The sequence below is a fragment of the Raphanus sativus genome, chromosome 8 (genome assembly GCF_000801105.2).
Source record: "Raphanus sativus cultivar WK10039 chromosome 8, ASM80110v3, whole genome shotgun sequence".
NCBI lineage: Eukaryota > Viridiplantae > Streptophyta > Magnoliopsida > Brassicales > Brassicaceae > Raphanus > Raphanus sativus.
In genome coordinates, this window is record NC_079518.1 from 22,725,164 (window position 1) to 22,750,031 (window position 24,868).

Below are 24,868 nucleotides of genomic sequence, written 5' to 3' on the forward strand. Positions count from 1 at the left end.
ATGGAATCAAAGGAACTGATAGTCTCACAAAAAATTAAGATTTTATAAAGTAAAAAATTTTACTTGTTATATGGTACACAAAACATATTTAATAAAATAAGTAAAAAACTTAAGAAAACAAATAAATAAAAGTTATTAATTGGTTCACTTGGTGGTTCAACCAATGGTCAGGTTTGTTGGATTTAAGAGTCCTTAGCTATTTTTATCGGGTTTTTAATTATTGGTTATTTCTTGAAACTCAAATATGATTAACTTAGTGGATTACTGGTTTGTCTATCAGGGTTTGGGTCGGGCTTAAAAACTCTGGATTTTAGTATATTGTTTATATTTTTGGAGTATCTCTTTTCAAGCTGTTTTATGTTTTTTTCCGGATGTTGGCCATACAAAGTTTTCTTGTTTTTTTTGTTGCTGAATTCTTTTCCTTTAAATTTTCAAACAAAGTTTATAATGAAAATTTGATCAAAAAAGAACAAATTTTATGTATGAAAATATTGTTATTATCTTAACCAGAGTTTCTATTAGAGCTATGGTTTTGTACCGGTTTGTTATCGATTGTAATTGAGTTGGTTATGTCTTTCTGGTTAATTTCGGTTTACTAAAAGTATGTATAAAGGTTTTGTTGACTGTAACAGAAAGCTTTAATGAAAACAAAAACGATCATTTCATCGTAACAAACTCTCTCATTCTCTCTTTTCTCTCTCAAGTAACATGGTATAAGAGCGTTGAATTGAAATTCAACGTTAACGATCCGAGCTTCCACCGCCGTTGAGCTCGTCGTCTTCTTCTCATCGATATCACGATGGTAACTCTTCGTCGATCTACAAGAAGAGCCGTTCGCACTAATGGATCAGCTGCAAAATCAGTCAATCCAGCTCGCGCTTCTTCATCAAACACCGTTCCTGTGGAATCTGATCCCGATCCATCTATTCCGGTGCCGATCCCGACGATTCCATCGTTTTCACAAGCTCCGCCACCGATCCTGTCACCGTTATCACTATCTGAGACACTCGACTTTGGCGGAATCCAATATTCACCTTATTTTCTCACAAACGGAGATAATCCAGGCACTTCTCTCATCTCTGAGGTACTCGACGGAACTAACTATAATACATGGAGTATTGCGATCACGATTGCTTTAGATGCGAAGAACAAAATTGCTTTTGTTGATGGATATTTGCCTAGGCCGTCCGATACGCATCCTCATTATAGAATCTGGTCGAGATGCAATAGTATGGTGAAGTCCTGGATACTGAACTCTGTTACTAAACCAATTTATGGAAGCATCTTGCGTTTTAATGATGCATCTGAGATATGGAAGGATTTAATGGCAAGATTTCATCTCACGAACTTGCCACGTTCCTATCAGTTGACTCAACATATATGATCTCTACAACAAGGATCATCGGATCTATCTACTTACTATACGAAGCTTAAAACGCTTTGGGATGATCTTGATGGTGCTGAATGCGTAAAGACTTGTCAAACGTGTACTTGTTGCAAGGCAATGGCCACCAAAACAGAGCATACAAAGGTTATCAAGTTTCTTGCTGGTCTCAATGATTCTTATTCCAATGCTAGAGGTCAGATCATCATGAAGAAGCATGTACCAATTCTCTCAGAGGTTTACAATTTACTTGATCAAGATTTTAATCAACACAGCATTGCTCCCTTACAAAATGCGACTGCTTTTCAAGTAACTTCTCCTGATGATCTCTTGGCTTCTGTAAATGCAACTTATAACTCCAAAACGACAAGACTAGTGTGCTCTCATTGCGGTTATAATGGACACACCGTTGACAAATGCTACAAGATTCATGGCTATCCACCGAACTTCAAGCACAAGAAGAATCCTTCTTCTGAGAAACAAGGAAACAATGTCAAACCGGTAGTTGCTCAGTTGACTGCAAATGACTCTAAGCGAGTTGAAGATACCTCTGCTATTCTCAATACTTTATCAAAGGACCAGATACAGAGTGTTATTGATTACTTCAATGCTCAACTTCAACCAAGTCAAGTCAACTATGCTTCTACCTCTACTGGAACCATCACTGCAATGCCCGGTATGGCTTTCTCTTCTTCTACTATTGTATTTGTTGGGATTCTGCGTGCAACAGATAATGTTTTGTCGTCTACATCATGGATTATAGACAGTGGTGCTACTCACCATGTCTCTCATGATCGTGCTCTGTTTGAAAGTTTCACTGAATCTGTTAACAGATCAGTCACACTTCTTACAGGCCAGAACATCACTATCAAAGGGATTGGTCAGATCAGACTAAACGAGTATCTTTTACTCAATAATGTTCTCTACATTCCTGACTTTCGATTGAACTTGCTCAGTATAAGTCACCTCACAAAGGATTTGGGATGTCGAGTTATGTTTGATCACAGTTCTTGTCTCATACAGGATCCTATCAAGGGATTGATGATTGGTCAGGGTGAAGAAATCGCTAATCTCTACGTAATGGATGGAGCTTTCACCATGGATCATGCAACCTTAAAGACTCTTCCTTCTATCAATGTTGTTGTTGACAATTCTTTATGGCATAGTAGACTTGGTCATCCAGCTATGGACATAATATATTTGATTACTGATGTACTTGGAATCAAACAAAAGAATAAAGGCGTTTTCCACTGCTCTATCTGTCCCTTAGCTAAACAAAAACACATACCTTATGTCTCAAACAACAACATTCGAACTCATGCGTTTGATCTACTTCATATTGACATTTGGGGACCATTCTCAGAGCCAACACCAGAAGGTTACATATACTTTCTGACTATTGTAGATGACCATACCAGGGTTACTTGGATTTATCTTCTACGAACAAAGTCAGAGGTTCTGCAAGTGTTCCCGGATTTTCTTACAATGGTTGAGAAGCAATATAATGCTCATGTCAAAGGTGTCAGGTCAGATAATGCTCCTGAACTGAGGTTCACTGCTTTGTATAAGAAGAAAGGCATCATAGCCTACCACTCTTGCCCTGAGACTCCTCAACAGAACTCAGTGGTTGAGAGGAAACATCAGCATATTCTTAATGTGGCTCGCAGTCTGATGTTTCAGTCACATTCACCTCTTCAATATTGGGGAGATTGTGTATTGACGGCAGTGTTTCTTATTAACAGATTACCTACACCTCTACTCGACAATAAGTCTCCTTATCAAGTTCTTACTCATCACCTGCCTAACTACAAAGACTTAAGAGTCTTTGGATGTTTAGTCTATTGCTCAACATCACCAAAGAATCGTCACAAGTTTCAGCCACGAGCTAAACCGTGTGCTTTTCTTGGTTATCCGGCAGGATGTAAAGGGTATAAACTCTTGGATTTGGAGACTGAGACAATCATCATATCACGCAACGTTGTGTTTCATGAAGATATCTTTCCGTTTCAGCACGCTGGTGATATGAAGAATGACTTCTTTTCTATTTTGAATCCTGCAACTGTAGTACCTTCCTGTGATCATGTAGATATCACTACTGCAAAAGAGAGGGAATCTCAAGCAGTAGATGATTCTCATGATATTGTAGATGTCGTTCCTGCAGTTGAGAGGGAATCTCCTGCAGTGGTGAATGACATTCTTCCACAGGGTACTACATCTGCAGAGACTTCAAATAATGCGAAAAGAAAAGGAAAGTCTCTGGCTTACTTACATGACTACTACTGTAACTTGACGGAGACAGAGATTCCTTATCCTCTAGCATCTTACATTTCTTTGGACAAACTATCTGAAGGCTACAAATCCTACATATGTGCTATTGCTCTTCATCCGGAACCTTCTTCTTTCACTCAAGCCAAGAAATTTACCGAATGGCTTGATGCAATGAATGAAGAGTTAAAGGCTCTGGAAGCAACACACACATGGGATATTGTTTCTTTACCTTCTGATAAACGCGCCATTGGATGCAAGTGGGTTTATAAAATCAAGCTTAATGCAGATGGAACTCTAGAACGGTATAAAGCTCGACTTGTTGCTAAAGGTTACACACAGCAAGAGGGGATTGACTATGTTGAAACATTTTCTCCTGTGGCCAAAATGACAACAGTCAAGACTCTTCTTGTAGTGTCTGCAGCCAAGAAGTGGCATTTGAAACAACTAGACATTTCTAATGCTTTTCTCAATGGTGAACTCACGGAGGAAATCTACATGAAGCTTCCTCCTGGTTATACACCGAAACCTGGAGTCACATTGCCTCCAAATGCTGTCTGCAAACTGAACAAATCACTATATGGTTTGAAACAGGCTTCTCGCCAATGGTTTCTTAAGTTCAGTGCAACGCTCACACTTCTTGGTTTCAAACAATCTCATTCAGATCATACTCTGTTTATTCGCCGTATTGATGGGAGATACATTGCAGTATTAGTCTATGTTGATGACATAATCATTGCCTCAACTACTGAAGATGATGCTGTCTTTGTTACAAACTCTCTATCTCATCATTTCAAGCTTCGAGATCTTGGTCCTCTCAGATACTTTCTGGGTCTTGAGATAGCTCGTTCTTCAGAAGGGATATCAGTTACTCAACTAAAGTATACATTGGAGTTACTTGAGGATACTGGTTATCTAGCTTCGAAAACTTCTAGCGTTCCAATGGAACCATCCAACATCTTGTGTCAAGACAGTACAGAGCCTCTCCTCGATGATCCTCTCCTTCACCGACGTCTTGTGGGGAAGCTCATGTATCTTACTATCACAAGACCGGATATCACATTTGCAGTAAACAAACTTTGTCAGTATTGCTCTGCTCCTAAGCCATCTCATCTCAAAGCGGCTTACCGAGTCTTGCAGTACTTGAAAGGTACTATTGGACTGGGATTGTTTTACTCTTCTACTAATGATCTCGTTCTCACTGCTTTTACCGATGCTGACTGGAACTCTTGTAAAGATAGTCGGCGTTCTACTAGTGGATTCTGTATGTTTCTTGGTCATTCTTTGATTTCCTGGAAGTCCAAGAAACAAGAAACAGTCTCCCATTCTTCAGCCGAATCCGAGTATAGAGCTATGAGCTTTGCTGTTCGTGAAGTTCAATGGCTCGTCAATATGCTTCGGGACTTCGAGGCACCTCAGCTAACTCCAGTGCCATTCTTTTGTGACTCAACTGCAGCTATTCACATAGCCAATAATGCGGTCTTTCATGAAAGAACTAAGCATTTGGAGTCGGATTGCCACAAAGTTCGTGATATGGTTAAGTGCAAGTTGATCAAGACTCTCCATGTCACAAGTACAAATCAGCTCGCAGATACATTACTAAACCGTTACAACCTGGTCTCTTTCATTCTCTTATTGGCAAGATGGGACTTCTTTCGATCTTGACGCCATCTTGAGAGGGGATATTAGAGCTATGGTTTTGTACCGGTTTGTTATCGATTGTAATTGAGTTGGTTATGTCTTTCTGGTTAATTTCGGTTTACTAAAAGTCTGTATAAAGATTTTGTTGACTGTAACAGAAAGCTTTAATAAAAACAAAAACGATCATTTCATCGTTTTGTTATCGATTTCATCGTAACAAACTCTCTCATTCTCTCTTTTCTCTCTCAAGTAACAGTTTCTAACATTAAGAGTTTGAACGGTGCAGTGTTTCATATGAACACAGAATTAAAACTAGTTAAAATACTTACTAAACGGGAACATAATTACATAAATCTCGTCGACGTCCACAGTTTCATTATCACAGATTCACAATCGCTAATCATCTTCACATCCGTCATCATCAAATACTAAATTTAAATTAATTTTGCTGGAAAGGAACGTAAATAGAGAGGTACAAAAGCACTTCCATGAAAAATGTGGGAACATCATTGATACAGAAATCAAGACACAATCAAGCAAATCAGAACACCGAGCAGAACCTAAATCCAAGTGCCCTAAGAAGTCAAATTTTTAGACAGTATCGTCATCTTCATCATACAAGGAGAGACGAGACCTAGCTTCCGACAACTCAACCTCTATCTTGTCGATTTGAGATTCCATTTCTGAACACTTCAGCTTCAATGGCTGTAGTTCTTCTTTCATTTTATGAAGCTGTGCTAAACAAGCTTTTTCTTTTTTCTTCTTTTCCTTAACTTCATCAAGTTTCTTCACCAACCAATCTAACTGAAACCCCGCACTTGTCAGGTACGACAGAGCAGCATATTCCTCTGCCAGATCATCCTTTGAGATTTCCTGAGGAGATTGACACATCGTCTGGGTTAAGCTTAGGAGGACATTCATGTACGCCGTCTTAAGATATGGATTCTTTGTATGAAAGTTTGATGCAATATCTTGGTGTCTTTCAAACAAACGGTTCACAATTTCTACCTGCTAATGGGAAATATAATATAAAGTTAAACCATAGCATAACAGACAATATCTTCAGCTTGTAAGTTGTAACTATATCAAGAAACCAAACTATTAGTGAGGAAGGCAACATCCTGTACAACCAATGATGGCTTTGAATTTTGATTTGAAATTTTACAAGAAACAACAAGAAGTTTTGTATTCTTTGTAATTTCCTACCTGTGAAGGAAGGACTTGAAACCCATTGACAACTATGGTTTCCATTACTGGTGAAGATTCCTCTGATACATCTACTTTACCCTGAACTTCAAGAACATCAACCTTCACAACAATCTTTACTTTCCCATTCACCAGAAATCCTTCTTTGGCATGAAGTTCGGTAAGAGTAATCGCTGCTGGAAACCCCCTGGAAGGATTTGTCTCATCAAACCAATGTTGCGTCTCTGCAAAATCTCAAAATATATTTCATGATCTGCATTGTTGAGTACGCATGACAATATGACATGATATAAGCTCCATTTGATCTACCGTCCATGTTGACTTGTAAACAAGTCCTGCACGGCATATAAACCAAAATCTAGTTGCAGCCTAGAACAATATATTTTAAACGAATAATCACCTTTATGTTGGGAAAGATTATCCGAAAGCTGATTTACTATAGTAAAGGAAAATTTAGCGTGCCTTCTCCATCCGAGAGGCAAATTTTCAGAATCAGCAACGGCGAGATACAGAGATAAATGATCAGCTATATTATTCCCCTTGGGATAGGCCCTTATCTGCCTGCAAGAAAAAAACGTAAGAAAATAATCAGCAAAATGATGGATATCAATCAGGAAACAGTAGAAACCAACTTCTCTTCTTACCATCTGCATAGGTCCACCAGGAATATATCAGACTACTCTCTTGGGTTGCAAAGATGAGAAGTTTTTGATAACCCAAGTAATCTGCTTATCAGGTTGCTTCTCCATTTGATTTTGAAGATGCTCCTAAACACACAAGTTTCTAACTCAAACAATGAAACCAGAATTCAATATTGAAGCTTACTATAGAAGAGCATTCTTAACAATTCATTTTCCTTTACTAGTTACCAAGTCTGACAAAACGAACAGAGAGTCAGTGACTCAGCATGTGTTGGAAGATTAGAAGATCAAAATGGTGAAGTACTTAGCCCTAGGAGTCGCTTTGAAAAAGGAATGCATCTTTAACAGCGCAGCCGCAGTTTTAAAGGCGTCTATGAAACCCTAGGAGTTTGAAACCAGAGGAATGTGAAACGCTTCTGACTCCTCATTCCTTATTGGAGTATTTATTTGTTTGATTAAATAATCTCTTTAATTCCGTTTTGATTTATAAAAAATGGATATTATATACTTCTTATTATTTGCATATCCTATCCTATACCTATAAAGAAAAACTAAAAACCTTGGAGCAACGCAGCCTGAACAAGACAAAAAGAATTGGCATGGAAACCGAACGGCCAAGAAAGGATGAAGAAGCTCAAGTTTTTGTAAAACTGATAAAACTAATAAAATGAGAAACTATATAGAAAATCGAACACTAATAAAGAATAGTTGAATTATGTCAAATCTGAAATCCAACTTTTTATAAAAACAAATTAGTGGCTTGGAGATTTGAAATATAAAAAAAAATCTATATTATTAAAAGAGAAATATTCTAAAAAAATCTACTTAAATAAAGTTATTGCACCATTTCACTAGATTTAATTTTATTAGTCTTGCCTTTATATTTTTGTAACAATACGTAACTCAATACTATAGATTTGCCCGATTTTATTATTTCCTCTAACATTACGTGATATAGTATTAATTAACATTTGTTAGTTTGTTATCGAAATCTGAGAAAATCAAATTATGGAACCTCGGCCCCTTTTGTGCATTAATATGCATGCAGCCTGTCCATATATCCTATTTTATTGCTTATTATTTATACTTATCGATTAAAACGAACTATATATTTAACTTAGTACAATATATATATATAATATTTTCACTATGGACGTCTAATAATACAATCATCCAACTAAAAATATGGTTTAAAATCTTATTTTAAAATTTTATTGTTATTACTCTTCATTTTATATGATACTCTTTTTCTATAAAGTAACTTTAGATGATTGTTAATTAATAATGTTATACACTATATTTTATGCCCAGGATGTATAATACTTATATATAAATTATTGAAATGAGTTAGTAAACATATTGTACCATGTCATTTACATTATATAGTTTCAAATATTTACAAAATCAAATTTAATGAAAATATTTTAGAAGTTATATGTTAAAACAAAATTATCTATATTACATTAAGTTAAATTTTATAAAAAACATTATAACAAGTTTGGGTAAATTAGAAATCTTTCAGTAGCAACTGTTAGGGTGTTAACATGTTGTGTAAAGTTGATTATCAAGTTTTGTAATAGATTGTCTAGGCAATTTCTAATAAAGCAAAAAATATTTGCTTGTATTTGTTTTGTCTTTTGATTTTTCTTCTGGATTACCTTATTACGGTGTCATCTTTGCACTAAGAGCATCTCCAACCCATTGCTATTTTCACCTCTATAATAGCATTTAGAGGTGAAATTGCTCCAACCCACCTCTATTTATTCTTCTATAATAGAGATCTCTATTTTTTCTCTATTTATAGAGGAAGAAATAGCATTCCTCTATTTTTTACTCTATATTTTAGAGATTGCTATTTTAGGAGAATACATTGGAGCATAACTCACCTCTATTATAGAGTTCCCTTATTTTAGAGTTGAAAATAGCAAAATACATTGGAAATGGTCTAACAACTTCAATTGTTTCTTGAGCAACATTGATGATAACATTTGTGACTCTTGATCTTCCGAGTTCTTGTTATTTGCCTTTATTTTCTCTTAATTTTATAGAATTTGATTTAATATGTTTTAACCAAAAGAAATAGATAACATTCTTTCCAGTAATATAATTTTAAATACATACATATATATTATGAAATATAAATTTAGATAAAAATTATTGATTTTATTTTAAATTTTACATATGCTTAAATTAAATTATGAAATTAAATATTGTAAACAAATAATAAAATATAAAATTCACAAAATTGTATTTTTACATATATTTTCACATGGTGTAGAAAAATCAGAGTTTCATAATATTTTTGAAGTTTAATTTAACATTTTGTGTGTCATAGATTTTTTGTTGAAATCTCGTCAATCGTGCGTTTCTGACTCTCTTCATCCAAACGAGTACATGTGAAACGTTGACTTCTGAAAAGTCTACCACTGTGTGCAAAGACAACAAAGCCAACTTCTCAGCGTATTCCTCCGAAGAATCTTCTTCAATCTCTTTCTCTATACATGTGTTCTTGTTTCTTTCATGAACCAGTGATGCTCGAGTAACACTGAACCGAGCATGGATATGAGTCAAGGTAATTCCCTGGTAGATTCCATCAAAACAAAGTTAGAATCCTTGTCTTCTCTTTCAAACCAGTGTTGTATCTACAAGGTACCCAATAAGCTACGCAGGCTCAACCCTGATGTATATTCCCCTCGGCTTGTGTCTTTTGGCCCGTTTCATCGGGGTAAAGAAGATCTTCAAGCCATGGAAGAGCATAAATACAGGTACTTGCACAGCTTTTGTTGATGTAAAGATGTCCGCCCTGAAGTAGTCGCTGACGTAGTTGCTGAAGCAGACGTCGTAGTGAGTGATGAAGACCATGTGGAGTCGAGATGCTGAGCTGGAGTCGTGCAGACTTGGAGAGCAAGAAAGTATCTTGGAGAAAAGGCAAAAAGGAATAAACTTGAAGAGCAAGTTTATGACTTAAAGGAAGAGGAATAAGTGCATTCCAAGAAAAGGAAAGTTGCACTTATTGATATGGAAGATGTCCATATTGTGGTTCCTTGGAGACTAGGGTTTCGGGAACGTGGAGTTAGTATAAGATAGCTATGTGGTCGTCTGTAGAGAGACAGAGACACAGAGGCTGATCTTATAGAGAGAGAGAAGCGCTTGGAAGTGTTCTGGGTCGTGCTGAAGTAGGGGCTGAAGTACTTGACGGTGGAGAGACATAAGCGGGTAGCTTAGGAATTGTTCAGTAGCAGCTGTTAGGGTGTTAACAGGCTAGCGAGGCTGATTAAGCAGAACTTGTAATAGGGTTTACAAGGCGATTTCTAATAAAGCTATTGAGTGTGCTTGTGTAATTGTCTCTCTTGGTTTACCTTCTGCATTACTTATTGTGGTGTCATCTTTGCACTTACAAGTGGTATCAGAGCGGGGCTCGATAGAGTTAACGACTTAGTTTCGAGTAGATCAAGGTGAAGATGGACACGGTTATTTCTGTGCAGAAGGCAATCGTGTTGAAAGCGGACCAGTATGGTCATTGGAAGACTCGCATGAAGCAGTTGATTCGAGGAATCAATGAAGATGCGTGGACAGCTGTGGAGACTGGTTGGGAGGAGCCTACCATAGTCACAGCAGATGGGAAGAAGCCTAAGCCAAAGGAGGATTGGTCAGAGGCAGAGCGCAATGCATCAAAGTTTAATGCAAATGCGCTTTCGACGATTTTCGGAGCTGTTGAAGTAGAGCAGTTCCAGCTGATTCAGGGGAGTACTTCAGCTAAAGAGGCGTGGGAGATCCTGCTGAATTCGTTTGAAGGAGATGATAGTGTCAAGAGGACACGTCTGGATCATCTTGGGTCGCAGTTTGAGAATCTGAAGTGGTCAGATGCGGATACGGTGGCGAGCTTCAGTGCCAAACTAAGTGCTATGGCGCATGAAGCATGTGTACTTGGAAAGAAGTACAAGGAGAAGAAGCTGGTGAAGAAGTTGTTACGCTGTCTTCCAGCAAGGTTTGGAGCTCAGAAGGCGGTCCTAAATATGACTGCAAACACTGATGAGCTCAAGTTTGACAAGGTTGTGGGTATGCTGAAGGCGGAAGAGATGGAGACAGGCAGTGGCTCGGTGTCTACATCAGGAGGTACGCCAGGGAGTATAGCCCTTGTAGTTGACAAGGATGCAGAGAAAATTCAGAAGCTTGAAGATGCCGTGGGCATGTTGGCTAGGAATTTTGGCAAGAGGATGAATTTCTCAGGTGGGAGAAATCAGGTTGGTCGCCAGGAAGGTGATCGTGACAGTAGCAGAAGAAGAGAAGGTCTCAAGTGCTACGAGTGTGAAGGAGTTGGTCATGTAAGAGCTAACTGTCCGTTGGTACAACGAAGAGAGCTCAAGTGCTCTGAGTGTAGAGGTGTTGGACACACACGGCGTGAATGTCCAAACTCAAGGAAGGGTAAAAGAGTTTCATCGCAGTCGTCTGATGAGTCAGAGTCTGAAGAAGATGAAAAGGTAGTGAAGAATATGGTTGCGTTTGGTGCACGCAAGGAGGGATCTAGTGAATCCTCGGATTCAGATGTCATTACAGACTCTGAGGATTATCACATGATGCTCAACAAGTGGTTGAATCTCAAGAACGAGAATCTGAGATTGCAACACGATCTGGTGCAGAGCCGTGAGCAGTATGAAGATCTTGCTGAAGAACTTGCTGATGTACATGAGAAGAATGAGTTTCTGGAGAAGGAGGTTAGCAACCTGAGAGAAGTTGCTACTGGGGAACGAGAGAGAGCAAGGATGCTGGAACGTGATTTGGCTGAGAATCGCAAACAGATCAGGATGCTCAATAGTGGATCCAAGGAGTTGGATAAGATACTCTCGATGGGACAACCAGCCAAGGTGAACTGGGGTCTGGGATATCGAGGAGCTGAGGGTACTAAGGAAGTACAGAAGGGGCTATCACATTTTGTGCATGGGAGCACATCAAAAAGTGGAGCCAAAGAAGCTTGTCAGGAAGTGCGTCGGGACGTACGACAAGAAGTGCGGCAGGAAGTTCTACAGCGCGTGGCTGTGAGTAACAAGCCGAAAGTGATACATCAGTGCAGCAACATGAAGATCAGACAGGGGGTTCTGAAGCATGGGTGTGCAGCTGGTACGAGGAAGGAGGTTGATCGGTGCATCAACAACTGTGTCAGGCCAAAGAAGAAGCAACATCGGATGTGCTGATGGTTCTGTGGGAAGGTTGGACACAAGAAGGTGGAGTGTTTTGCTCGTGAGAAGAGCAGAAACATGACCAAGAGGGTGAACAAGACGTTCACAAAACCCAAGAGGGTTGAAGAGGTGTCTGTAGCCAAGAGTGGCTTACTTGATGAGATCAAGAAAGAGACATCAGAAGAGGGATGCAGCTCTGGTAGGAGTGATCTTGAGGAAGATCAAGAAGCATCAAGTCTGGAGCTAGGACACGGAGTTGTCCGTAGCACAAAGGGGAAGGAGATCGAAGTGCGTCAGGAAGTGATGCGAGAGGATCTTCAGGAGGGTGATAGCGAAATCACTCCAAGGCTATAGCAATGAGTGCAGAGGGCACTCGGGGTGGTTGAGAAGAGGCTCATGGTCAAGGAGACGACGCATGAAGGAAGCCTGGTCCTCAACAGAAGTGAGTCGAGAGGTAGCTCGACAGGTGCGTCAGATCGTGATGCAGTAAGTGTAATCTATTCCGCTGCAGCAGAGACTGTATCATGATTACGCATGGAGTAGCAAACGGGTGTGTCTGTAAGGCTTGACATCTAAGCATCTGTTTTAGCTTAGTATGCAATCAAGCAGGGGGAGAATGGTGACGTTCTGGTCCAAGGAGTGCATATCTCATGGGGGAGAAGAGCATAGTGATGGACGTCCTGAAGTAGATGATGCTTGTCTTATGGGGGAGAAAAGCATGGTGTGGTGCACATCTCGTGGGGGAGAAAAGCACAATTGGCGTGGAAGTTTCCAGGTGGGGAACGTGGTTGTTGAACCAGAAGAAGGTTGTGCTTGATAGGCACACAAAGCTAAAAGGGGGAGATTGTTGATGTAAAGATGTCCGCCCTGAAGTAGTCGCTGACGTAGTTGCTGAAGCAGACGTCGTAGTGAGTGATGAAGACCATGTGGAGTCGAGATGCTGAGCTGGAGTCGTGCAGACTTGGAGAGCAAGAAAGTATCTTGGAGAAAAGGCAAAAAGGAATAAACTTGAAGAGCAAGTTTATGACTTAAAGGAAGAGGAATAAGTGCATTCCAAGAAAAGGAAAGTTGCACTTATTGATATGGAAGATGTCCATATTGTGGTTCCTTGGAGACTAGGATTTCGGGAACGTGGAGTTAGTATAAGATAGCTATGTGGTCGTCTGTAGAGAGACAGAGACACAGAGGCTGATCTTATAGAGAGAGAAGCGCTTGGAAGTGTTCTGGGTCGTGCTGAAGTAGGGGCTGAAGTACTTGACGGTGGAGAGACATAAGCGGGTAGCTTAGGAATTGTTCAGTAGCAGCTGTTAGGGTGTTAACAGGCTAGCGAGGCTGATTAAGCAGAACTTGTAATAGGGTTTACAAGGCGATTTCTAATAAAGCTATTGAGTGTGCTTGTGTAATTGTCTCTCTTGGTTTACCTTCTGCATTACTTATTGTGGTGTCATCTTTGCACTTACAGCTTTCTCCCTAGAGTAAACTTTAGTCTAGAGGATCTTGTTAGAGTTGCAAGAACGTGGGAAGAGCATGCTCGGAGTTGTTACGCAGAAGACGTGAAACTTAACAGTGATGAGTTTGTGAAAATGTTAGTTGTGGATGGAAGCTTCTTGGTTGAACTTATTCTGAGATCTCGTTATCCTCATCTTAATATAGCTGGAGATTCCTACTATTTTTGTTGATGATCTCACGGAATCCCTCTTCAGGAATATCATCTATTAAACCAAATATTTTATTGTGAATGTAGACACAAGCAGTCAGATCTTGACATGACTTTGTACTGAATTTTCCAATAAGTTGAACTGCTGGTTATGTTAAGGGGATTAGAAATAAAATTAAGGAATAATAATCTATATCCAAGTGTTTTTAATTTTAAGAGAGCTCATTTAGGAATCTAAATCCAAGTACCCTAAGAACTCAAATCTTCAGACAACATCTTAATCGTACAAGGAGACAGGATATTTAGCTGCAGACAACTCGGCCTTCACCGTGTCCATTTGAGCTTCCATTTCTGAACACTTCCGCTTCAATGGCTTTAGTTCTTCCTCCATTTCTTGAAGCTGAGCCAAACAAGCTTTTTCTTTCTGCTTCTTTTCCTTAACTTCATCAAGTTTCTTCCCCAACCAATCCAACTGAAACCCCTCAGCTGTCAAGTATGATAGAGCAGCATATTCCTCTGCCAGATCATCATTGGAGATTTCCCATGGCGAATGACATATCGTCTGGGTTAAGCTTAGGAGGACATTCATGAACGCCGTCTTTAGATATGGATTCTTTGGACGAAAGTTTTGAAGAGTTGTGTTGACTGAGCTTTATACGATATCATCAAGTGCACCTGGAACTTGGAACATGTCAATGTGGAGTTGCTGAGACAAAGAGAAATATATGAACAGAGAAGTTCATCATGAAGTTGAAACAGGTTGAGTGAGATTACTTGTGAAACAAGTATGTGCAGAATGATATGGAGTCGTTCAAATTTGTGTCCGAAAGCAAGAACGTAACATTGTACGTGGTTTGCTGAGTTGTTGATATCAAAGCCACATGGGCTTGGAGTTGATAAGATGAGCCCAACTAATAAGAAGACTTGATTATTGGGCTTAAGGAATTTAGGGTTGCTCGTTGGAGTATAAAGAGAACGAGATGGTGACAAGAAACGTTACGCGTCTAGGGTTTATTGAAGATGCACATGGATGTGTGTGACGTGTCCTACCAGACAGTTGAGAGATCTGTTGGTAGTTTTGTTATAGAGAACTATACTTGTCGGAGAAGACAATAAGTAGTAGTTGCTCTCATCATTGTAATTCTAGATAAGAGTGGTCGACACGGATGTGTGTTGGTACCGTATAGCAATTGTAGTTGCGATCTTTTCTAGTGAATGAGTTCTGGACGTGGTCCCGGGGATGTAGGAAACGAACCTCGTTAACAAATTTCTATGTGTTCTTTATTTGATGCTCATATATACATACATACGAACACACTCGCATACGAACGTTTAGATCCGGACACATATTGTTTTAACAATTGGTATCAGAGCGGGTGCTCGACAGAGAACTGTTCTTGTTTCGGGTATGGTCCTGGATATGTGTCTGATGATATGATGATGCCAAGAAGTTTACTTGGTTATTTAAGAAACGTTAATGCAAAGGTGATTGGAGATTTTGCGAGCGCACGGTTTATGTCATGGTTGTGTGTCGATAGAATGTGACATATTTTGGTTTCGTGTTCTTTTGGGCTTACGATTGGAGTGTTCTAGAGGGCAACGGGAGTCTCAGAGTCAAAGATGGTGTTCTCAGGATCATGGGTGATTATTGTTCACGTGTTATGATTTTTCTCAGTTCTACAGAAGTTGTTCTTGTCAAGCCTCAAAGAGAATATTATATATCTTAGGTTTCTGGTTGCTATGGAGATTCTTTTATCAAAGTGTTTTGAAAATATCGAAGAAGAGGTTCTGATAACATGTTGTTAATATGAGGCAAGGTTTTCCAAGCAATAAAGGCTAGCCGTCGAAGGTTGAAAAAGAGGGTTTTAGGTGGTTACAAGTGTGTAACTTGGAGATCAAGCAACATGGGTGTTGGCTTGAGTCTTAACGATGGTTAGAAATTGGTCAGTCTAGATACATGGTGTTTGTAGTCTCATAAACCTGATTGAACGACTTGTAGAGAGTGTTCAAATGATTTCTAATACAAGTTCATGCTCCGATCCACCAAAGACCATTGAAACATCTCGTAGGAAAGTCTCAAAGTTGGTGGTTGTGTAGAAGATAAAGACGTCTATTTGTCAAGGCAGATAATTCATAAGAGAATTTCCGAGATTAAGATAAGGCTTCTGGCGTTAATTCAGAGTTAACTCAACAGTCTCATTATGCAAAGTCATCAATGATTTATCTTCGGATCCATCTTATAGAAAGATGTGGAGATTCGTGCATGTGGGTATTTTAGAAGTCAGCAACAACGTTTACTGGAAATTGCAGACATGTTATCAAGATTTGAGAGAGACAATCTGGCTTGAGCTTGGGATCAATTTAAAAGATAGAAGAGAATAAGAGATTCAGTTATGTCATGTGTTTCATGGTCCGTGGAAGGCTCTGGAAATTCATGAGTAGCTCAAGCACTGAAATTCAAGTGAACAGAAGTATGCTAATTCTCCATCTGTTGCAGTTACGGGGTTCAGGTTTTCTGAGAAGGAGAGAAGCAGAAATAGATATGAAACGTGTTCCAAAGTGTGTAATCCCATGAATAGCAAAGAGGAAAACGATGTGTGCTCAGTCTTGAGCTCAATGGTAGAATGTGAAATCAGGAGCTTTAGAGGAAGCTGGGAGAAATAAAGCTTCTCCTGATAGGTGCAGAGAGTTTGGCTTGTTGCACTTGTGGCTGGAGCAAACATCAGATATTCAGATGTGATACGCTGTAGATGGAGTTTCTTGGCTCAGTTTCTCAGGAAAAAGTAAAATCATAAGAGATTTTAGAGGAGTCTATGAGAATTGTGGTTTACAAGAGAGAGACGTTCACCTTGCTTTGGTCTTCAGAATTTATAAAGAAAAATGCAGAAATTAGTCTTGAGATGACTTATTCAAGGCAACGTTTGAAGATCTAAACGGAATCCGATGGAGCTGAAATTTGGTGACAATCTTTATGATTCTACTGCCTTGGAATTCAACGGTGGGATTGAGATGTTAACGGTTGGTTTGTGGTTTACTTGAGCTTCTTTTAAATCTTCTCTGGGGATAGCTCATCTGAATTTTCAGGTTTGGTGGAGACGCCTAACAAGGAAAGGAAACTGGATTTGGAGTCCGAGATCATATTTAAATGATGGAGTCTGATTCAGAAGCCTCTAGTTATGATATACAAAGGGTTCTTCCACATGATTCAAGTAGTAGTGGATATGCTTGGTGAATACAAGAAGAAAATTGGCTTGTGGACTAAAGATCAACGGCAAGTTCAGAGACTGAAGAATGAGGCAAAATGCTGACTCTGTGCTAGAGGGATCGTCGTAAAGCCAACTCTCAGGAATATATAAGTGGCTAGGAGATTTTATCGTATGAGCGTTTGAAGAAATCTCAGATGAGTCAAAAGGCGAGATTTAGATAATTTACAGCTGCTGTGACGAACCTAAAGAGGAAATTCAGAGTCAGTGGTCAAAGAAGACTCATTGTTGGAGTTTCAGTTCAGAAGAAACAAGTGGAAATCAGAGAGAAAAGAAGTGAATCTGACAGGTTTCTTGTGAGGTTTAAAATAATTCTTTGTGTTCATTGAACCATGAGATGGATTAAACTCTACAAGATGTATCACTTTCTGGTTATGATTGAGAATCAGAGGAAGCAGAGTTTTGCGGTCGAAGCTGCGTCTAGCAGTTAACTCTTTAAATAATGTGAAGCCTTGTTGAGCAGATGGGATCAGTTCAAGTCCTCAATGAGAAAAGCTGCGTATTTGATTTCAATGGTGATGAAGATTGAAGGAAAAGGATTGGTTCATCTTGAATCTGGGTTCATCCAAGAAAGAATAAAACTTGAGTGGGAGAAAAACAGAAAGCTAGTGAAAGAAAAACTGCAAGTCATTGTAGCAATGTAGTAGTCGTCTTTGTTCTACAAGAGAAACGAGTACCAGAAGATGAAAACATGAGAATAGTCTGTGGAGAGTTGAGAATTTTTTTTTTCGGTCCACAATGCAGTTTCCTAGCTGAATATTTTTTTTTGATAGAGAGATTAAGCATCGAGACCAAAAGTCTTCAGACGCAGATCATTACTCATGTAACCGATAACCTCTCTAGCAACAACTGGCATGAGAACGAGTTAGAGAGTGAGTCTGTCATTTTAACCATGAAAAGAAGAAAGAACTGTCAAGACCATGTTATGAGTGAAGAATGAAAACTCGAGTCTCAGAGTTGCTATACATTTGTCTCTGCAGAAAAAAAGGAAATTGAAGAGTTCGAGAAAGGTCATAAGAAGTTACCAGAGATAGAGAATTTCATGAAAGCTTGTCGAAAGCTTAATGATGCCTAAGAAAGAAAAGAGATATCACTGAGAGAAATTAAAAATTGTGTTTCTTCTAAGGCAGATGTGCAGGACATTGCATTCTCTATAAAGGCAAAAGAATGATTCAACCAGCAAGAGAGTTACAGTGTAGTAAGACGGATGATTATAGTTTCTTGTGGTCCAAGTATTGAAGAAATCTGAAGCGAGATGCTGCAGTTTCATGGTTCAGGTTGCTTAAGGTTGTTGTCAGATCAAAGAACTAACTTAAAGGGAAGAAATCATGTTGTGACAGCAGTTTAAGAATGAATGATCAGCACATATGAGGAAGAAAAGTTTTAAGACGTTCGGTTTTCATGCTGAACGTTGGCAAGTAACATGGAGTCTAAAAGACTGTTTGATGTTAATCAGAGTTGCAGGATTCCTAAACTTAAGAAAAGTATGAATGCAGTGTTATAGGAATCTGAGATGTAATTGATCAAAATGACATTGATTCCTGGCTAGTGTATGGAGAGAACGAATCTGCTTGGACTTCATTCACCAGAGAAGTAGGACAAAATAGATCAGAAGTCAGAGTGTCTGGAATGTCTAATGATGGTTTTACTTGCGTGTGGAAGCTCTGAATCCTAAGTGAAGACAATGCTGTTAATCTGAGAGAAAGCTGTCAAGTTTTGCACTGATTTTTGTGGTTCAGAAAGTCTGTGAAGTTCCGTGATTAACAAGTGTGTGTTCAAGGTTATCATCAGGGGATCTCGTGAAGTTGTAGTTATCAGTGGTTGCATTCAGTGAAGCTTTCGCAGGAGATCATGGATTCGGTGGTAGCATCCTCTATCCTTTGATACGGTTAACATCCTAATGGTAGCAAGAAGCAATCAAGTTCTGTAAAATAGCTTGGAAGAAGTAACCGACATAGAGTATGCCTCAAGAATGAAAATGAGAAGAAAGTCTCTTAAGTGTTCGTCATACACGAGAAGCAAAGATGAAGATGGCTTCAGAAACTCACCAGAATTGCAGGCTATACAAATAAAAGAGCTCTAAAACAAGGGAAACGTGCTGAGAAATATCTAGTTGCAGCTTTTGTTACTTAAGAAAGAAGCTCTTATATGGATTTCTAAAGGACAACTGCTGCAGAAGATTGGCTACAGGCTCTGAACTACTAAAGAAACATGCAGCACTGAAAGAGAACTGAAATCAAGACTATATTCATTGAGAGAAACTCAGAGATACCACTGGCAGAAGGAATCAAGACTAGAGTCATTTAAAAAAAAAAAATCAGACTTCACTACGACGATACTAAGCAAAGCGAGCTCACATGGTCAGGGGCAAACACATGTTGACGAGAGTTTCACCAGTGTTGACTAAGGTTGATGAGTGCTTTATGGAATAAACGAAGGAAGATTTTACTGATTGAGATCACAGACATATCTTAGAGAAAACTGGAAATCTAAGGGAGTTCATTCTGATTCATGCTACAGGCTCTGAACTGCTACTGCATCAAAAAGAAACTGTTCTGTGCGTACGACAGGCTTAGATCCTGTGCTATTGGCGACAGCGGTTTCTGATTGATGTTGGGACAGCTGCTTTTAAGGGACTGTCGTCTATGAAGGTTTCTGCAATAGGAGCTTATCGGAGGAGAGTTTTTCTTTTCTATTCCAATGCAAAGAAATAGAAGAGGATGTGTTATGAAACAACAACAACAACAACACTGAAGGTTGGCGGATTTCGTGGTCAAGATTAAAATTCATGATAGTATGCAAACAAAACAATGGCAGCCAAAGAAGGTAGAACAGAGGCGTTGACAGCACTTGTGACAATCTTGGACACCTGATATTGATCATCTTCTAGCACAAACACAAGTACATGGCGGTTCAGTGAAAAATACTCAGGATAACACTAACGGGTGAGATCAATGGTATGAAGTCTTGGAAATAGTTGCATTGTGATTGATTGTCTCTGAACACGATCTAGATCAGAGAAATGTTTGGAAGCAAGGGAAATACGTTTTAAATAAATGTGTTTAGCCTGCACCATGTTCATTATGTGATGAGTAAGCAGATTTTAGAGGTTTCTTGACAAAGTTATCTTATCATATAAAAATGAGTATGTGTTGTTCTACACCTGAGCATGATGGGGAATGAGAAGCACTAACGCGATGATTCAGGGAAAGCATCATTTCAAACTTAAGTAGAGCTTTTGATACATGGGGCAGAATGTGGTTATCATCATGAGTGCTTGAGTTCAACTTCTCAGTAACAAAGGGAGAGATTTGGTTCAGTGCTACTATCGCAGAGGTACTAAAGAAGAGTTTCTCATGTTTTAGTGCTGGCTAAGGTTATGCATTGATATAAGACCGGTATTTTGGTCAAAGCTCGTTTAGATGATTCAAGATTCTGGTATGGTTTGGCTGATTCAACAATGGTTCAGTCACGTGTGGTGGTCTTAGAATGTGTGAATCTCCTGTCCTCACTTTGAATAGTTTGTCTAAGAAAGCAAGCATTAAAGACATGAAGTACTCAAGCGGGTCAATTACTTTGAGGTTTTAACTTAGTTGTGTACTCAAGCAGGGAGAGATTATGCACTTTGGCAGGGAGAGAATAGAATAACACATCTGATGTGTAGAGATGTTAAGAGCACAACACATGTTTGGACTAGTCAGTGCAAGATAAATGTCCCAGCTGGTCAGAATGCTTTTCCTACAGTGGAATGTGGTTTCATGGTAGCTAAAGAACAATGTGCTTGAGTATCAATCTAAGATAAAAAGGGAGAGAATGTTAGAAATAGTATTGAAGACTGTTCTTAAGATTCACTTTGCAGTTATTGAGGGATATAGCTTGATGTCTAAAGCTCAGACACCAAGGGAGAGAATGAAGAGTTGTGTTGACTGAGCTTTATACGATATCATCAAGTGCACCTGGAACTTGGAACATGTCAATGTGGAGTTGCTGAGACAAAGAGAAATATATGAACAGAGAAGTTCATCATGAAGTTGAAACAGGTTGAGTGAGATTACTTGTGAAACAAGTATGTGCAGAATGATATGGAGTCGTTCAAATTTGTGTCCGAAAGCAAGAACGTAACATTGTACGTGGTTTGCTGAGTTGTTGATATCAAAGCCACATGGGCTTGGAGTTGATAAGATGAGCCCAACTAATAAGAAGACTTGATTATTGGGCTTAAGGAATTTAGGGTTGCTCGTTGGAGTATAAAGAGAACGAGATGGTGACAAGAAACGTTACGCGTCTAGGGTTTATTGAAGATGCACATGGATGTGTGTGACGTGTCCTACCAGACAGTTGAGAGATCTGTTGGTAGTTTTGTTATAGAGAACTATACTTGTCGGAGAAGACAATAAGTAGTAGTTGCTCTCATCATTGTAATTCTAGATAAGAGTGATCGACACGGATGTGTGTTGGTACCGTATAGCAATTGTAGTTGCGATCTTTTCTAGTGAATGAGTTCTGGACGTGGTCCCGGGGATGTAGGAAACAAACCTCGTTAACAAATTTCTATGTGTTCTTTATTTGATGCTCATATATACATACATACGAACACACTCGCATACGAACGTTTAGATCCGGACACATATTGTTTTAACAAGTTTGATGCAATATCTTGGTGTTTTTCAAACATACGGTTCACAGATTCTACCTGCAGTTGGAAAGTATATATATATAAAGTAAAGCCGTAGCATAATAGAATAATAGACTATCTTTAGCTTGTAACTATATTAAGAAATTGAACTATTAGTGAGGGACTTTGATTTGACCATTTTTTGTTCTGTGTGTTTATAAGTCTTTTTACTATAATCACTTGTAGAAACCATGATGGCTTTTGTATTTTGGTTGGACCTTTTGAAGTAAGAAAACAAGAAGTTTTGTATTGCTTATATTATCTTACCTGCCAAGGAAGGACTTGAAACCCATTGACATCTATGGTTTCCATTACTGGTGAAGATTCCTCTGATACATCTACTTTACCTTGAACTTCAAGAACATCAACCTTCACAACAATCTTTACTTCTCCATTAACTAGAAATCCTTCTTTGTCATGAAGTTCGTCAAGGGAAATCATTTCTGAAAACCCCCAGTCAGGATTTGTCTTATCAAACCAATGTTGCGTCTCTACAAAATATCAAAAATATATTTCATGATTTGCATTTTTGAGTAAGCATGAAAATATGACATTATATAGACTCCATCCGATTTAAAATCCATGTTGACAACTCCACAAGCCAGGCACAACATATAAACAAAAATCTCGCAGCAGTCCTAGACCACAAATATGAAACTTCTCCGCCTTATTAAATGAAAATTAAATCAAGAAACGATCACCTCTAAGTTGGGACAGTTTTTCCGAAAACTGATTTACTACAGTAAGGGAAAATTTAGCGTGCCTTCTCCATCCAAGAGGCAAATATTCAGAACCAGCAAAGGCGAGATACAGAGAGAAATGATTAGCCTTATCATTTCCCTTGGGATAGGCCAATATCTGCCTGCAAGAAAAATGAAAGAAAATAATCAGCAAAATGATGGATATAACCAGGAAAACATTTGAAACGAACTTCTCTTCTTACCATCTGCAAAGATCCACCACGAATATATCAGACTGTACTCTCTTGGATTGCAAAGTTGAGAAGTTTTTGATCACCCAAGTAATCTGCTTACCAGGTTGCTTCTCCATTTGATCATGAAGATGTTCCTAAACACACAAGTTTCTAACTCAAACAATAAAACCAGAATACAATAGTGAAGCTACACTATAGAAGAACATTCTTAACAGTTTATTTTCTTTTACAAACGTCAGACAAAACGAACAGAGAGTCAGAGACTAAACAGGTGATGGATGATTAGAAGATCAAAATGGTGAAGTACTTAACCCTAGCCCCTAGGAGTCGCTTTGAAAAGGAATGCATTGACAACAGCGCAGGCGCAGTTTTATAGGCGTCTATGACTCTAGGAGTCGCAACGAGAGGAATGTGAATCGCTTCTGACTCCTCATTCGTTTATAGAAGTATTTATTTGTTTGATTAAATAATCTCTTTAGTTCTGTTTTTTTAGGAAAAACTGTTAGATACCTTATATCTATCATCTATCAATACCATTAAAACTGGAGTACAAAATTGAAATGTTTGGAAACAAATATAGTAGAATAATTGAAGATTGTTTGTAAACATGGATATTAGATTAAATATTTTCTTTTATTTGTACATTTAGCCTTTACATTAATAATAAATTAATTACTTCTTTTTGTATTTTTTTCTTATTTACAGATTTTACCACTTCATTTAAAATCAAATATTAAAATTAATTAATTATAATAAAAAGAAATAAAAAGCACTTAATTTATTAATATAGATGTTTTCGGATCTGAAAAAAGAATATACTCAGTTATGCTTAATTGATTTGAAATCATAATTTTCCAAAAATAATTACATGTAAAAAAATAATCTAATGTGTTTCTCTATGAATCTAACATTCCAATTTAGATTTTTATTCATTTTTATATAAAATAATCTAATCCAATTCTTTATTCATTTTATTCATTTTTATATAAAATAAAGTGAACTACAATATTTTTTGTGCAATTTGTGGTTGTTGTTTCTTTGCGATGAAAATAAAAACATAAACTGTAATATAGTATATATTAATTTGCTATATAAAAATTTTCAAAAAGACAAAATATCATAAAATTAATAATAATTCATAGAAAACTATTGTAAAAATAAAAAAAATTTCAAAAAGTAAACAAAAAACAGTAGGTTAATATATGAATTAACTCAAAAATATGACTAAATTTTTAAAGATATATAACTTTGTAAAACTGTTACTAAAGTGTTTACGGCTCACAACATTTCACCGAAGTCCATATTACACAATACATCGATTAAACAGTTTATTTAATTAGTAAAACTGGAACCATTAGATTGCAATTTTTGAAATGTTTATATATCATAAAAAAGACCCGCCCAGTCAGGTGGTTTATGATCTAGTTCGTATTATTTAATAAGCCACCATGTCTGCAGCTATTCTTACAGTTTGGTGGTGAGCAATGTCATGAGTCAGTGATAAGCCACCACAGTTCAAATAGCATGCACTGAATCACGAAGATAACTGATCTGAAGATGTAGTGTTGACTGGTTTGAGAAAACACATGTAGTAGTTCGTGTACTAATCTTGGAGTAGTACATGAAGTGGTACAAGAAGTCATTCACGAAGCTGAGCTGCGAAGCGACTGCTGAGATACATAAGTGGATAATATGGGCTCGGTTTATACAAGCCAGGACGTGGCTACTGAATTGGGTAATCATCTTATATAATACATTAAGATGAGTAAGAACTTCTATATTCTTGAAAGAAGAAAAAGGAAAGATTACTTAGAAACCCTAATATTTAGGGTTTAGCAACCAGATAAATACTAAGAGGCCATCAAAGAAAAAGGTACGCATCCAGCATATTATTGAGAGAGGTTGGTGGTTTAATTGTAGAGAACTATACTCTTCATAGAAATATTTAGTAGTAGTTGCTCTAACCATTGTAATCTAGATAAGAGTGGTAGACACGAGTGTGTGCTGGATATCATATAGCAATTG

The 24,868-nt window shown here is 38.1% G+C and overlaps 2 protein-coding genes and 1 pseudogene across 2 annotated transcripts in view; 1 reads left to right on the top strand and 2 right to left on the bottom strand.

Moving 5' to 3' along the window:
* Positions 1–5,881: 5,881 nt before the first annotated feature.
* On the bottom strand, positions 5,882–7,548 carry LOC108832626 (MATH domain and coiled-coil domain-containing protein At2g05410-like; annotated as a pseudogene).
* A 1,965-nt stretch (positions 7,549–9,513) lies between these two features.
* The window catches only part of LOC108820307 (UPF0481 protein At3g47200-like), a 28,591-nt gene continuing 13,236 nt past the window's right edge, over positions 9,514–24,868 (top strand). The window contains exons 1-4 of the mRNA XM_056992105.1: positions 9,514–9,908; positions 10,626–10,631; positions 13,777–13,946; positions 16,806–16,828. Of these exons, the coding sequence (XP_056848085.1) occupies positions 9,694–9,908; positions 10,626–10,631; positions 13,777–13,946; positions 16,806–16,828 (414 nt within the window). The 5' untranslated portion in view covers positions 9,514–9,693. The remainder of the gene's footprint in view (positions 9,909–10,625; positions 10,632–13,776; positions 13,947–16,805; positions 16,829–24,868) is intronic.
* LOC108832625 (MATH domain and coiled-coil domain-containing protein At2g05410-like) lies at positions 12,682–22,959 on the bottom strand. Its single transcript, XM_056992106.1, has 5 exons — positions 22,853–22,959; positions 22,611–22,771; positions 22,177–22,400; positions 21,875–21,927; positions 12,682–14,621 (listed from the first exon to the last, which is right to left on the bottom strand). Exons 1-5 carry the CDS (start codon positions 22,957–22,959, stop codon positions 14,249–14,251), a joined length of 918 nt encoding a protein of 305 aa, XP_056848086.1. The 3' UTR covers positions 12,682–14,248.

What these genes read in the sequence shown, in the direction of transcription:
- LOC108832625 (XM_056992106.1), bottom strand. Translation starts at nt 22,959, where the DNA reads ATGGAGAAGCAACCTGGTAAGCAGATTACTTGGGTGATCAAAAACTTC. An exon ending in GTGGTGGATCTTTGCAGATG is followed by an intron (nt 22,772 to 22,852) that starts GTAAGAAGAGAA and finishes TTTTTCTTGCAG; the next exon opens with GCAGATATTGGCCTATCCCA. An exon ending in AAAACTGTCCCAACTTAGAG is followed by an intron (nt 22,401 to 22,610) that starts GTGATCGTTTCT and finishes GATATTTTGTAG; the next exon opens with AGACGCAACATTGGTTTGAT.